This window comes from Erythrolamprus reginae, chromosome 3, assembly GCF_031021105.1.
Source record: "Erythrolamprus reginae isolate rEryReg1 chromosome 3, rEryReg1.hap1, whole genome shotgun sequence".
Lineage (NCBI taxonomy): Eukaryota > Metazoa > Chordata > Lepidosauria > Squamata > Dipsadidae > Erythrolamprus > Erythrolamprus reginae.
In genome coordinates, this window is record NC_091952.1 from 84,612,447 (window position 1) to 84,628,130 (window position 15,684).

Below are 15,684 nucleotides of genomic sequence, written 5' to 3' on the forward strand. Positions count from 1 at the left end.
ATTCTTAAACTACTGCATAGTGGATTTGTTTGTTTGTTTATTATCAAATGGCCGGTTTGATTGCTTGTTTGTTGCCAGGCAGGTGAGGGTTGTTGTTGTTGTTGTTGTTGTTGTTGTTGTTGTTATTATTATTATTATTATTATTATTATTATTATTATTATAATATTGGTTTTTTAATTGTTTGTATGCTGCCCAGAGTCACTGAGAGTGAGTGGGCAGTCATATAAAACCAATAAATAAATAAATAAATGAATGAATGAATGAATGAATGAATGAATGAATAAATGAATAAATAAATAAATAAATAAAAGTATTAAGCAAAAGTATGCAGATTCAAATTATTATTCTTTTATTATTTCTTTTTTGTAAAATTCAAGACTTTATAGTTACTGCAAACAGAAGCGTATACTGGAGTTACATATAGAAAATCCAGAAAATATTAATTATTAAGAATAATAATAATTTTTTTCAGAACATCAATTTGTGAAACATAAAATGTTCAGGTGTATTATGAACCTGAATATAAGAGCCAATCCAGGCTCCTAATTAGGATTCAAAAATGGGGATTAAACTTTGATATTAACATCTTAAAGTGAGATTTGAAATCACTGTAGATCTTTAAAAACAGGCATATACAATCCCTGCACCCTACACCTATTACCTACCTAGGTGGACCTTTTAAAGGGTGAGGGTAGATACTCTGTGTTGCAACTTTCTTGCCCTTTGTAAAGCTTCCTTTTTATATGCACATTTACTGAATGTTTTCTGCTGGGGATTTGTGTACATTTATGAGGAGAAGGTGTTCTCAGTGTCTCCCAAAAAACAAATGTAATATGGTCTGGGATTGGGGAAGATGAAATGAGGCCTAGGATCCATAGTTCGAGAAGGAGATAGTAAGAAGTAGGCATAGCAGATATCACATTTTCTCTGTGCATGAAATCATTGCATTACTGATCACTTAAGCTAAATAACTATATTAAGTTATCCCTACAATATAGCCAATTTATTTTAGAGGCTACTAAAAAGTTTTCAACCAGTTATTTCATACACATGTGGCTATTTCATCCAAGTTGCCACAAACTGGCAGACACCTAAGAAAATCTAACATGGGCTTTCAATCAAATAAAAACAAATGGGCAAAATTGGTTCATTTTTCTCTTGAACAGACTCTCTTATTCGAAAGGGTTAATTTTCTTTGGATACAACTTCCTCGTTTTATTTCGCTCAACAGAAGTTCTTTGTTTCATGTATTTGATAATTGCTTCATTATGTCGTGCCACACAATATATGTGTGCCAAGAAAGCATTTCAAAAATTAGCAGTCTCTTTTCTGATGTGTCTCCCCCTTTTTAATTTTGAAAAAATTAGCAAAGGCCAAGAATAGATTAGATATTTTTGAGAAAGTTGCCTTTTCTTTGAAATAATGCAGCCTTTGGTACTAATTGCATTGAAGCTTGAGAAAAAATGGCTAGGGATTTTTTCTTTTGACAGAGTTAAAGGCCCAACTTTTACTGCCATCCTGTGGTTGAAAACAGACTTTTGTAAAATTCCTTCCTTTCCTTTCTCCTTCAAGTAACAAGATTCCCCAATGATTGTTCAGGACATACCTGCAACTAAACAGATTGTAGTTTTACATGCATGGACCCATCACACAGCAAAAACAAATATTTGTCTAAGTTAAGGCACTCCAAGAGCTCTGAACTTTTATAATAAAAAGCTGTAATTAAGCCAAAGCTTCCAAACAAACGAGCTGTCTTATGAAACGTACATTCATACTTTTTACTATACTGAATGGATGTTAAGATCCCTAAATAAAGAAAACACATATTGTTGTTGTGAGCCACTCCAAGTCCTCGGAGAGGGGCGGCATACAAATCTAATAAATTATTATTATTATTATTATTATTATTATTATTATTATTATTATTATCCTATAATAAAAAATTGAATAAAATAAATAAATAAATATTAATAACTAGTTTATAATCAATAAAACAGTTCCCAGTTAGTCATTGACAGTAATTCAGTACACTTCTAAAAATACTTAAATATCTTGAAAATAATATAGTAGCATCAAAATACTACATCAGCTGCCATGAACCTTTCTAGCTCGGTGGATCAGCGTATGGGGTGGCGGTGGGGGAAAGCAAGGATGATTTCATGAGTGCTGCTTCCACAAATGCAGTTTTGTCTGTGCACCTGCACTTACTTACTGGGCCATGGACTGGAGGTTGGGGACTCTTGACCTATATCATAGAAAGTAGCTATAAAATGAATTTAGTTACAAGTCTAGGTAGATTTGGCCTTTTGAGAGTATTATATGTACTTTGATTGTAGAATTTATTAAGATATCGATGGCTGCAAGCACAATTTGATCCAGCATTGGAAAAGGGACACTTATTGGAAAAGGGAGACCTATCAGATTGGGGAACCAAACTTGGAGAATCTATAGTAATTGCAAAATGAGCAGTAAATATCCTGAATAGAAGGTTGACTAAATCTTAAAAAGCTCATTTTTTTCTATATACTGTACTGTATCATGTCACCCAATAAGGCAAACTCAGACTTTCTTTCTTTCTTTCTTTCTTTCTTTCTTTTTCTTTCTTTCTTTCTTTCATTCATTTGTCAAACATGTATAGGATAGTAGTTTGTATAAACATAACATAAAATAAGTAAAAAGTAATGATAAAAGAGGACAGTAGGACAGGGATGGTAGGTACAATGGTGTGTTTATGCACGCCCCCTACAGACCTCTTAGAAATGGAGAAAGGTTGATTGCAGACAGATTAAGTTTAAATTTTTTGAGGTTTGGGTAAGAAACTACAGATTCAGGTAGTGTGTTCCAGGCATTGATCATTCTATTGCTGAAGTCGTATTTTCTGCAGTCGAATTTTGAGTGGTTTACATTGAGTTTTAATTTATTACATGTTCATGTATTGCTGTGATTGAAGGTGAAGTAGTCATTAACAGGAAGAACATTTTGGTGTATGATTTTATGAACTACAGTTAGATCAAATCGGAGGCAACATAGTTGTAAATTGTCTAATTGCACTATTTCAAGTCTGGTGGAATAAGGTATTTTGTTGCGAGTGGAGGAGTGAAGGACTCTTCTTGTGAAATATTTCTGGACTCTCTCAATTGTATTAATGTTTGATATGCAATGAGGTTCCAGACAGGTGAGCTGTATTCTAGAATTGGTCTAACAAATGTTTTGTATGCTTTGGTTAGCAGTGCAATGTTTCCAAAGAAGCTACGTAAGATTAGATTAACAACTCTTAGTGCTTTTTTGGCAATGTTGTTACAATGGGCTCTAGCACTTAGGACATTGAATATGAGTACTCCAAGGTCTTTGACAGAGTGAGGGTCATCTACAAGTTTGTTTCCTCCGAGTTTGTATTTTGTTTTCTGATTCTTTTTGCCAATGTTACACTGTTACACTGTTGCACTGTATTAAACTTCTTATAGAGAATTTTTCAAGTTACTCTATCTTGGTTACATGCTTCATAAACGAATGCTTCATCAACTTCAACACTTGTTGAACTGTTTTGTGAAGCCATCTTTTTGTTTAATAGTGAGAAAATCCTAAAATAATGAGCAGCTAACAATTAATAGCATGAGGATAAAACCAGATGGTTTCTAACAGCTACGGTTGTTGTTAAGAATTTTGCAATCTTCTTAGAAGTTTATGAAAGGTGATTGCACAGGAAAACAATAGCCTCCTGGTCATGATGGCACTTAAAGTTGTTAACTTTTAGAAATATTAAACTTGATTACTTTTTGGTGTAGCATGGACATTTTAACAATGAAATAGATTCTACTTTTGAGTCTGAACAGAAGCAAATTTAGCTTTCATCTGGGATGTTTATGTATCTGTAAGTTATTGTGCTAATAAGTAGCACCCTAAATAGTATTCCATTTGGAACATATAAAATGTTAAACAAATATTTGGGGATAGTCCATGGAGAAGGAACAATTGTGATTTTAAAAAGGGAGGGGAAATCTGGAGTGTGACATTTTCATCCCATATCTTCATCCTAAATCTTCTGCTTTAATTTAGCAGGATTTGATCAAAGTCCCCAATGCAGGTAGTGCTGTGACAGAGTGAGACCACATTATGCCAAATCATTGTTAATTTGTCTTCTTAGATTGGAAGACAACTTATCCATCAAGGTGAGATATCCTGCTCAGAAAAATAAAGGGAACACTCAAATAACACATCCTAGATCTGAATGAATGAAATATTCTCATTGAATGCTTTGTTCTGTTCGCACTATATATGTCTTTTCCTGGACTCATAAACTTAATTAGGCACCAAAATATTACACAATGATTTTTTCAGAGCCAGTTACCAACCAATCCTTAACATTTGTACTTTCTGTTGTTCCTCCTATGACTGTGATGGCGAACCTATGGAACGGGTGCCACAGGTGGCACACAGAGCTGTATCTGCTGACATGCACATTGGCCAGCTGATTTTTGGCTCACACGGAGGCTCTGGGGGGGCATTTTCAGCTTACAGAGGGCCTCCGGGGGGGGGGAGACAATTTTCGCCCACCTCAGCATTGAATTATGGATGTGGGCACTCGTGCAGGCACAATAGTGTGTGCACACGTGCTTTTGGCACTTGAGGGGAAAAAGGTTCACCATCACTATCCTATGACATCTGGGTAATATCATTTGAATTTATTTGACATTTTGCATGAATGCTTTTGGAAGGTTTAACTGATCCCATGTTTCTAATTTCAAAGGACTATCTATACTGATTTTTTTTTAAAGCTATTTATCTCTCTTTCTTTTCCCCAATTTCTTGGGAAATTTTGTTTATAAAGAAATGGCTTTTTACTTCCATAACGTTAATTTATCCATTTCTACCAGATAAAGTATTCTTAGGACTATAGTGGCTTTAAGCTACCAGCTTTTCAATTCTGTAATTGGCTTTTTTATTTTAATATCTATATTCTTTTGAAATGAGAATATTTTCCTTTTTGGGTCTTCTTTGTTAGTATGTCTCAGTGTGAAACCTTTGACATAAAATCAGCAGAGTTGTTGCGATGGTGTAGATAATGCGGGTTAAAGACTCACTTAGTATTAACAATATTATTATTTACAAATATACAACAATATTAACAATAGATTACAAACCGCACGCAGCAAAGAATAATACGACTCACAAGCAAAGATATCTCAAATTAATTCCACTCAAAGGGAACAGTGCTGGCGCCCTCCCTTGGCCAACCAGCAAAAGTTCTTAAAGATACAGTCTTTACTTTCATAGACCAACATTGTTAGTTTACTATATGGCAACCCCAAAGTAGGTTATGTACCATCATGTACTAACATACTTGCTGCTGCTGCTACTGCATTACTACTACTGTTGTTGTTGTTTGTTGTTGTTATTATTATTGATTTAATCTTCAATTCTATTCCCAGTTTGGGACTGGTAACAATTTAATAATTCAAGTTCTAATCAAGGATGTAAGAGCTGTTAAGGTAATGTCTGAGTATTTATAGGTAGTTCCAAGTAAGGTGGGTTTTTTTTGCAAAGTCACAATATTCAGGTCAGATAAGTTCAAAATGTCCATGTATCTGGACAACTATTTGGGTATTGCTTCAAGGGTTCAGATTGGATTTGGCATTTTGTCTACCTATAGAGTCCTTACTAAGAACCCAAGATAGGCAGATGTGAATGTTTGATTGTGTTACAGCTACCATCACAGTCTGGAAGCTGTTCCGAGTAAGGCGACAAAATTGTCTGATTTTGTCAATTTAGCTTGTTGTTGATGATCATTGCACAGTCATCCAGATGTTCAGACTGGGGTTGATATTTTTGTCTACCTATCGAGTCCTTACCAAGGACATGGATAGGAAAAACTGGATATTTGATGGTGTTACAGATATAATTGCAGGATGGAAATGATTAGCATAAAACCATCACCTCTCCCCCATCCACCCCCAGTCCACAAAGACGGAAAGATTAGGGAACTCTGGTTTAAGTGCTATTGCTGTTAAATGTTACATTGCTGTCTGTAATTACAGTATGGTTTATTTGTCTCTTTTTTGTATGAATTCCTTTTCTATGATGTTTTTGTCATATTTATTTTAATTGCTATAATATATTTAAGGTTTTTCTTTCTTCATAATATCCTTTTTTCTGTTGATGCTGTCATTACTTATATTTTGCTACTAGAAAATAAAATTAAGGTATTTTGAAATTATCTACATACAGTAGTTTCACACTAGGAAATTACACTGAGGAAGGTACTGAACAAAAATAACTGAACTGACAGTTTCTGTTTTTGTGAAAAGTAAGACAGAACAGGCAAGGATGTGTTATTAATGGATGCTCAGCAAAAATATGATGCAATCTTTAGCAAACCTTTTTCTTCCCATCCCCATAATTCTCTGTGGTGGGCAATTGGGGCAACTTTACAACCTGTGGACTTCAACTCCCAGAATCCCATGCTGGCTCAGGAATTCTGGGAGTTGAAGTCCACAGGTCATAAAATTGCCATAGTTGCCTACCTCTGCCATAATCATTTGTGCCCTAATTAAATTGTGATTATTCCTATGGGAACTGTTTCTTTGCTGAAAGCATTACATGTAGTGTTTCCTGTCCAGTTCCTTCAACACAACAGCATGATGATAGCAATTGGCACAAAGTGTGCTGCATCTTGAGAGTAGTTTTGAATCATGTCTCCTAATCCAGCACCTAAACTATTAAACCAGTCAAGGAATGTGTAAATCAGTGTTTCCCAACCTTGGTAACTTGAAGATATTTGGAATTCTGGGAGTTGAAGTCCATATATCTCCAAGTTGCCAAGGTTGGGAAACACTGGTGTAAATAACTGGATTCCTTCCTAGGGCTTCTACCTGTTTTTTGTCAGAAGCAAACTCTGGCAATAAATGGGGAAATTATAATACTCCCAATCAATTTTGCTTTCTTAAACTGTGTCTCAAATTATAAAAATGTCACCCTCTGTTTTATAATTTCAATAAAATCATTAGAGACACATGATTCTTTTTAGCAGGATTTCATACAAGAGCATTTTAAAGGTTTTAAGGTGTTATTGAGAATTTATAAAGATTAACATTAGGCATGGAATCATAAACTGTGACTGTATTAAAATAGAATGCAATTATTCTCACAGTCCCTTCCTACCACTGTCTGGCTCCAAGATGCTAAGGCACTCTCGTGTATTGTAGATCCACAATAAAAGTCTCTAAGAACAAGGGTTATTGTGAGGAGTGTTTATTTCTCTTTTTTTAATTATTATTTTTTTGACTGGTGCGTAAAACATGCTGCAAAACACATCTCCAGCTTCTTCATGTCTGCATTCTGAAATATTTTTTCCTATGTGAAAGCTACTCATAAGGTTGGTTTCTTTTATTCCTGAATATCTAGTAAATAAGTTATATTTCTGCTCTATTCTGAAGTTTTACCTATATTCTTGTGTTTTAATTTCAGACATAACGTTTTTGTCTCCGAGTGCATTGTAAAACAGAAGAAACAGGTAATGTTAGAAAACTGGGGAGGCAAGTGTGTGATCTCAAGCCCAGGTAAGACAGGAGGACTGATTTTGTGACAAGCTTGCAGTTATTCTTACACCAACAATAGTATATATTTATAATTGGAAATATACCTATTTACTATGTTAAACTTAAATTTATGGAATCTTGGAAAAACCTCATCTTCTCATGCTCTATTTTTGGGAGGCCACCCACCATCCTACCATTTTGTGTATCTTTTTTTTTAATATGCTTATGTGTCTCCATGTATTGAAAAATAGTTTGTAATTGTAAAAATGAAAAGAGATAAAAATACAGTTTGAATGATATCTTCTATCGGTAATTCATTTCAACGCAACCACCAAGTTATAATTTTTATTTATTGGAACAATATATTATTACACTGTTCCCTTTGGAATAAGCAACAACTACAATGAGCATAGAAAAGAGAGTAAGATACAATCAGCTAAAAAAAATTAAAGGCAAAACATAAGGAAGAGGAAGGTAGCTAAATCTATTTTAAACCAAACTCATTCACTGTTGTTCTCCATATCTTTATTCTTAAGGTTCTCATCAGCTTTATCCAATCACAGATTCTTAATCTTGTCCTTCCTTCTAAATAATTTACTCTTCTTCCATAAATTTATTTCATGATTTGATCCTAATTCTCTCTCTCTACATGACCAAATTAACTCAACATATTTCTTTTAATATTACATTTTTAATACTAACACAAATACTGCTGGGATCTTAATTTATTTATTTATTATTTATTTATTACTTAGATTTGTATGCCGCCCCTCTCCGAAGAGTCGGGGCGGCTCACAACACGTGGAAACAAATCATAAATAATCTAAATTTTAAACTTTAAAGATTTAAAACGACCCCATATACTAACAGACATAAACACAAGCATACCATATATAAATTAAACATGCCCAGGGGAAGATGTTTCAGTTCCCCCATGCCTGACGGCAAAGGTGGGTTTTAAGGAGTTTACGGAAGGCAGGAAGAGTAGGGGCAGTTCTAATCTCCGGGGGGAGTTGGTTCCAGAGGGCCGGTGCCGCCACAGAGAAGGCTCTTCCCCTGGGGCCCGCCAACCGACATTGTTTAGTTGACGGGACCCGGAGAAGGCCCACTCTGTGGGACCTAATCGGTCGCTGGGATTCGTGCGGCAGGAGGCGGTCTCGGAGATATTCTGGTCCAATGCCATGAAGGGCTTTAAAGGTCATAACCAACACGTGAATTGTGACCGGAAACTGATCGGCAGCCAATGCAGACTGCGGAGTGATGGTGAAACATGGGCATACCTAGGTAAGCCCATGACTGCTCTCGCAGCTGCATTCTCCACGATCTGAAGTTTCCGAACACTTTTCAAAGGTAGCCCCATGTAGAGAGCATTACAGTAGTCGAACCTCGAGGTGATGAGGGCATGAGTGACTGTGAGCAATGAGTCCCAGTCCAGATAGGGCCGCAACTGGTGCACCAGGCGAACCTGGGCAAACGCCCCCCTTGCCACAGCTGAGAGATGTTTTTCTAATGTGAGCTGTGGATCGAGGAGGACGCCCAAGTTGCGGACCCTCTCTGAGGGGGTCAATAATTCCCCCCCCAGGGTGATGGACGGACAGATGGGATTGTCCTTGGGAGGCAAAACCCACAGCCACTCCGTCTTATCCGGGTTGAGCTTGAGTCTGTTGACACCCATCCAGGCCCCAACAGCCTCCAGGCACCGGCACATCACTTCCACCGCTTAAGCCAAAATGTTAATTATGGAGTTCATGGTTTTACTTTGATCCTTCTAACTATTGCAGAAATACAGATGTTATATGTTATCTCAGCCAAGTGTGCAATATAACTTAATAAATCAGTAATTTATTTTATTGATTTTTTTTTTATGGCCGGGAATAAATATGCAGTAATGATTAACGTCTTTGTGAAGTCATTAGAATTCTCCCTGATGATTTTTACGACTGTCCTAAGAATATAAAATAATGTATCAAAAATGCAATAATGTTTCAGTCTGTGGGATCTGGGGTTTTTTTTAAAAATTATTTATCTAGCCATAGGACTAGACCACATGGCCATGGTTTTAATATCACTTTCGAGGGAATGTTGGGTTTGGGGCAGGGGTGGGCTACTGCCCGGATGGGGGGAAACGCAGTGGGATAGTGAAAATGGAGCTCTACCCCAGAGCACCCAATTTGCACTGAAAGATGTTGAAAGAAAATGCAGGGCGTCCTGCATAAGCCATGGCCACAGTGTGGTAGTAAAAATGTTGGTAGCCCTTCACTGGTTTGGGGCTATAGTTTTATTTTTTTTTATTTATTCAAAATAATGCTATTGTGTCTACCAATATACTTAGATATTAACTATATTAATATAAGATATTTTATTTTAAAAGCAACATATTATATCATCAAAACTTATCACTTCTTAATCAGATTTCAGTGTGATCATATGGTCTTGGAAACCTTTTAGAAATAGCGTGGGGAAATTCATATTATTTTTAATAGCTATATCACTTGGCTATAAATGCTAACATACAAACTTACTTCTCTATAGGATAAATTTTGCACATGCTACAAAAAGGCCTCTCTCACACCCACACCCACATTCACGGACACACAATTTAATGTGCTGTGTCTCTGTATGCTCGTACAGCTACTATGATTCATGTATTCATGTTTTTCATTTTGTATTACTTTTGCTATCTAAAAGTACCTTCAAAATCATCTTCTGTGGGAATGGAATCTAAGAAGATAGAAAAAAGCAAAAATGAAGAAAAATGGGAAGACGAAGTCGAAGGTCTTGTTACGTGGTCTTCAAAACTTGACCAAGAAAAATTAGATTAAACAATACTCTTCACTTCTGTTACGCTTTTAAAAAGTATTTATTTATTGATATTCAAACATTGTCTGGAAAAAACCCGTGCAGTTCCGTTGGAATATGATTATTACCGTGTTTGTATCTTTGGACATTTATTCTAGCGTTAAACCTAAGATCATTTTATCAAATGGATAGAAATTCATTTAAATTTTGCACAAACTGAAGGTTATTCATGGTAGGCTAGATAGTGTAAACTGCTTTCCAATGTATGAAGTAACTGTAGAGTTACGTCATCTATTTACAAAAAAATTCTGAAGCATATAGCAAATAAAGAAGAAGGGTTTTTTTAAAAAAAAATCACAAAGCTTCAAAAGAAAGATACTACATTCTCAGCAAGTTTTCCAGGAGTACAACTGTCACATCCTTATTCTGGGTGGGAATTTCAGAAATGCAAGAATGAGTAACTGGGAAAACAAGATATGTTGGCTTCATGTGCAAAGAAATCACATAATAACTTTTCCTTTTTAGTTAATAAAATGCATATCACTGATGCAAATTGGCAAGAATATCATTTCTGCACCAATATTCCAGGGACACTGGCTATTCCATGTCCTGTAATCAGCATCCAACTCTACGGGCAGTAACGTTCTTGAGTTCTTTTTCAATTCTTATCTCCTTGTCTCTTCCTTCTGTGGAAGCATTTCTTCCAACCTATTTTGTGCAAAACTGAATCTAAGCCAGATTGCTGGCAACAACGGGACCATAAATATATAATTTTCAAAGCGACTGTGTGTATCTTTCTACTCATTCTACTACTTGGAATGTGGCAAGCGAATAGTTAAACATTATGAAGGAGATGATTATCAGAGTTCTGTCAATTCCAAGTTAAAAAATAAATAAAAAGACCTCAAGAGCTGTTAATCATAAATTGGTTTTACACACAAAGAGGCCTATGAACAGAACCAGGCTTTTCCATTTTGAGCGGACATTTTTATAGGCACTATTTTATTGCGGGCACTTTTTATGAGTCCTAGGATCATGAGGCTTAAAAAGGGTCCGCAGACAATATTGGATGTGGGAGGAACAAAATGTCAAGCTGAGCAGAGCTCCATATGCACATATGGGATCACTCAGAAAACATGTTCTTTGTTTTAAAAGTACTTCATCTGAACACTATAGAGGCAAAAAGCAACTTTGTTAAATGAAACTAACAACACAGTCTAGTGGGGAAGCTAATACAGGAGAAAAATTGAGCAAAGACTAATCTAGGCTTTCATTGATTTCAAAACATGTTGCCTCTCCAATTGAGGAAGCTCCAATTGACAAAGTAAAACTGACAAACTAATCTCGGACAGAACTAGTTGAGATGCAGGCTTAAACCAGCCAAAACTAGCATTGCAAAGATGTGTAATTGCACTTTTTCCCCCTAAGAAAGAATTTGGTATTTCTAAACCTTTTTTGATATGAGAAAATGTTTCTTAATTCACAGCTGCTGCTATAGTAAAAGAGCAGTGGCACTAGTGCTGTTTGAGAACAAGAAGAGGAGAATGAGTTATACCCAACCTTATGCTAATGGACATCTGGAGTCCTTGGTTCTCTGTGAGTTTCTTTGTTTGTAGACATTTCATTGCCTGACTAGGTAACATTACGATTCAATAATGCAACCCAGAACTTCCTATACTCTCTTTTAAGAGACATCTGCTACTCCTCCCTGCATGAGGCAACTTTCTAAACCCAGTTGGAGGAAGTTTGTGGGTATGATGCAGGATAAATCATCATCACAACCACCGTTATCTGTTCCCATGACAAATGCTAATCCAGCAGCAGATGGACACCAGTGACTCATAGTCTGGAACCCCTTGTATTTCTGATCCATATTAAAAACTCCAGGCTGCAATCACTCCAATTCAAGCATAATTAACCCGTCTTCCCAACCTCACATTCTGTTAAAGCATACATAGTTATATTTTGTAGGAATTAACTTTTCTCTTGCCTCCAACAAAAATGGCTGCTGTATTCCCTATATTAAAGTAGCAAAAGGAACATGTATGCATATAAATGCAAAGCTAGATTTTTTTTAAATGGCTAAATAATACCCAGAAACAATTCCCGATGTAAATTGGTGAAATCTACTCGTAACAACAGGATTTTATGGCTTTATTTTAGTGTAACTTCTATTTCAGCAAGTACTCTTAAGCTCCGTGTCCTCTAGAGGGCGCTATTTCACCGCTATTCACAATTTTAACTCTTGAAAAACTCTTTCTGCATTGTTCTAATGAATAAATTTAAAGTAGCTGAAGTGAGCACTTCCCAGCTTCTAGTTACCAATGCAGATTAAAACAAAAAACCAAATATTATTGATGCAGCAGACTACGTCTCTGGGTATGAGAATGTGTTGTTGAGCGTGAAAGTATGAGAAACAGCCTATTAATTTTTTAATGGAAATATCTGAACAACCATACGTTAAGTGTTGTATCTAAAATTCCTGGGAACAATATAATAAATGTTTATACATATGCACTGTACACATATAACCACGGTTGTTATGCAAAATCACTTTTGATATAATTTTAAGATTATTAAATGAAATACACCAGTATAGTTTAAAAGCGTTCACAGAAAAAATACTTGGTATTAAAAGCATAATGGCATTGTTTTCCACTAAAGAGCCTTCCTCCATTGAAGTCAAATATAAAACTTTCATCAATTTCAGTAGTTACTTGTATCTTATTAAAGTTAGCAAATTTGCAGAAGACAATGAAAATAAATTATCTCAATGCCAATGCTACTGTATTTGTAGAGCACAGTTCTTCCAGCTAGATTGGATGCACAGTAAGAAAAAGGTAGACTAGAAAGGGAAAAATAAAAGCAGTTTACAAGGAAAGGAATTAACGTAAAAGTGCAGATGAGCGTGTAAGAATGAGCCGTAGGACTTCAACCCTTTGAATGTAATGGATCAGAGGCATTTTAAAAAAATAAATTCATAAGAAATTCAATAGGATTAGAAAAACTATTGTTCCTCTATACTGACAAGACTTCATTCCTCTGGAACAGTTTATTCCTCACTGCGTGAAGTCAGACCGAGCTGCATTTTTGCCCCCTGTAAGATCTTTCACAGTTTGTAGGTTGGGGAATAGAATCATAAAATGCCTTGCTATCTTCTTTCTTTCTACATGAGATATTTGTTCATAAGGCCGTATGGTAAAAAATGATGGCAGAACATAGTTAAGTGTTTGCAGTTATCTCTGCCTTATCTTAGAATTTTTCAACTACTGATTTTTAAAATAAAAATAAAAATGGAATTGTTTGAAAATATGTGTATTACTAGAGAACCAACATGGATACTTTTTCACAGGTCTTATTTAACGCCTACAACTGTTTTACTTTGGTACTTTGTTACTGAGATCTGCAAGAGCCATTCAGTCTGAGATTCTCTTCAATAAATGTTAAGAGAACAACAGCCGCCCCGAGTCTTCGGAGAGGGGCGGCATACAAATCTAAGCAATAAATAAATAAAACAGTTATAAATTTGATCTCTTAAACCTTAGAAGATTTTGTATATTCTTAGAACAAACTAGTTCAAATGTCATCAACTGAGTTAGTGGGTAATCTCACTAACAATTACAAGTACTGTAAACATTTGTGAGACTGTCCTATAGCTATTTAAACTTCTTTTTAAATAATTTAAAATTGATTGTAATCAAATCCAGTGCCAGTACTGTTCCATTAACATTCCTGAAATAGTTGTGTATTTATCATTCTGATACTAAAATAAAATGTCTCATACTAAAATAAAATATTAATTGAAATGTGTAGGAAATGCTCAGTGATTGTTCTTTTTTGCTTTTATTATTTCTACTTGGAATATACTTATGGAATAGTTCAGTGTATCCCAATATATAATCCACTAAAAAACAACTGTATATTTTCTCACTGATATGATTTTTGTGGTATTTGTAATATTTTTTAAAGATGTAGCAATATTTCTGAGAAATACTTCAAACTTAACAAAAAACATTGATACATTGTGTTATTGTTATTGTTATTTCTTTATTGATTTTTCAAACTTTAAAAATCACAATAAATCTTTAAGCAATTCTACATCATCTTATTTACATTGATTTCATATTAATGCAATACAATATTTACAATATTCTATGTCCTTGTTTTGTTTTCCCTTTTTCATTTTCTATCATTAATCCATTGATACCAGTTTTCCTACAAGTCGTACTTGTCTGAAAATAATTATATCAAATTAGTACAACAAATAGAATATATTATAAGGCAGTACTGCTAGTTTGGATAAGAGACTGAGTTAATTTAAACAATAGCCGGATCTTGACATTAGAAGGCCATGATCTTCATAAGGATGGCATGCATTCCTATGGGATAAAGACAACAAACTCCATAGACATTTAATTAGAGATTCATTGATCAAAACCTGACAGAAAGTATCAAAACCTGGCAGGAAGTAAAGAAAGTAAAGAAAAGGAAGGGGCGTGCATAAGTGCGTCCCCTGTCCTAATGTTTCTCTTTTACTAGTATCATGTATATAAATATTATTATATCTTTGTATACCAACAATAGCTACTTGACAAAACAAACAAATAATAAATAAATAAATAAATAAATAAAAGACATTACATGAAAGTTCTAAATTGGCTATTCACTATGGAAATGCTGATATATCCAAATACGATTGTCACCAGCAAAATGATTAAATATAAAGATATTTTGGATAGAAAGGGAAAATTAAAAAGTAGGGAAGAATTGGAAAAATGGCATAAATATTGATTGGTGGCTGTATCTTCAAATTCAATCCCAATACAAAAAAGGCAGCCAAGAATTAAACAATTAGACAAATTTCTGACGGGTCTAGAGGATAAAATTATTTCTAAATTTTATAATTTTTGTTACAATTCAAAAAAGCTGAAGACATAGTTAAAGGATCTATGACCGCATGAACTAAAAACATAGGACATAACATACACTTGGCTGACTGGGAACAAATTTGGAACAGAAATTACAAATTAACAAAATCGGCACTTTGTGGATATTTAATATTCAGATTCTTTTTACCAATGTGTATGACAGAGCATTTGTTGGATGAGATTTGGAGTTGCCAGTTGTTCAACCATTCAGCTACATGGTCAAAGTCCTTTTGAAGGGCAGATGTTTTATCAGAGGAATTAAATATTTATCAGAGGCATTAAATAGTTAAAAAAGAACAGGGCACCTTCTTTCACATGTGGTGGTTATGTCCCGAAGTGAGGAAGTACTAGACAAAAATACATAACTGGTTGCAAGAAATAACAGGATTAACAATAGAATTTACCCTGGAACTCCTATTAT

At 34.9% G+C, this 15,684-nt stretch overlaps 1 protein-coding gene across 1 annotated transcript in view; it reads left to right on the forward strand.

Annotated features, from left to right (window-relative positions):
- The window catches only part of UBE2U (ubiquitin conjugating enzyme E2 U), a 33,707-nt gene extending 19,274 nt beyond the window's left edge, over positions 1-14,433 (forward strand). Inside the window, exons 9-10 of the mRNA XM_070746077.1 lie at positions 7,466-7,557; positions 10,225-14,433. Of these exons, the coding sequence (XP_070602178.1) occupies positions 7,466-7,557; positions 10,225-10,358 (226 nt within the window). The 3' untranslated portion in view covers positions 10,359-14,433. The remainder of the gene's footprint in view (positions 1-7,465; positions 7,558-10,224) is intronic.
- Positions 14,434-15,684: the final 1,251 nt, after the last annotated feature.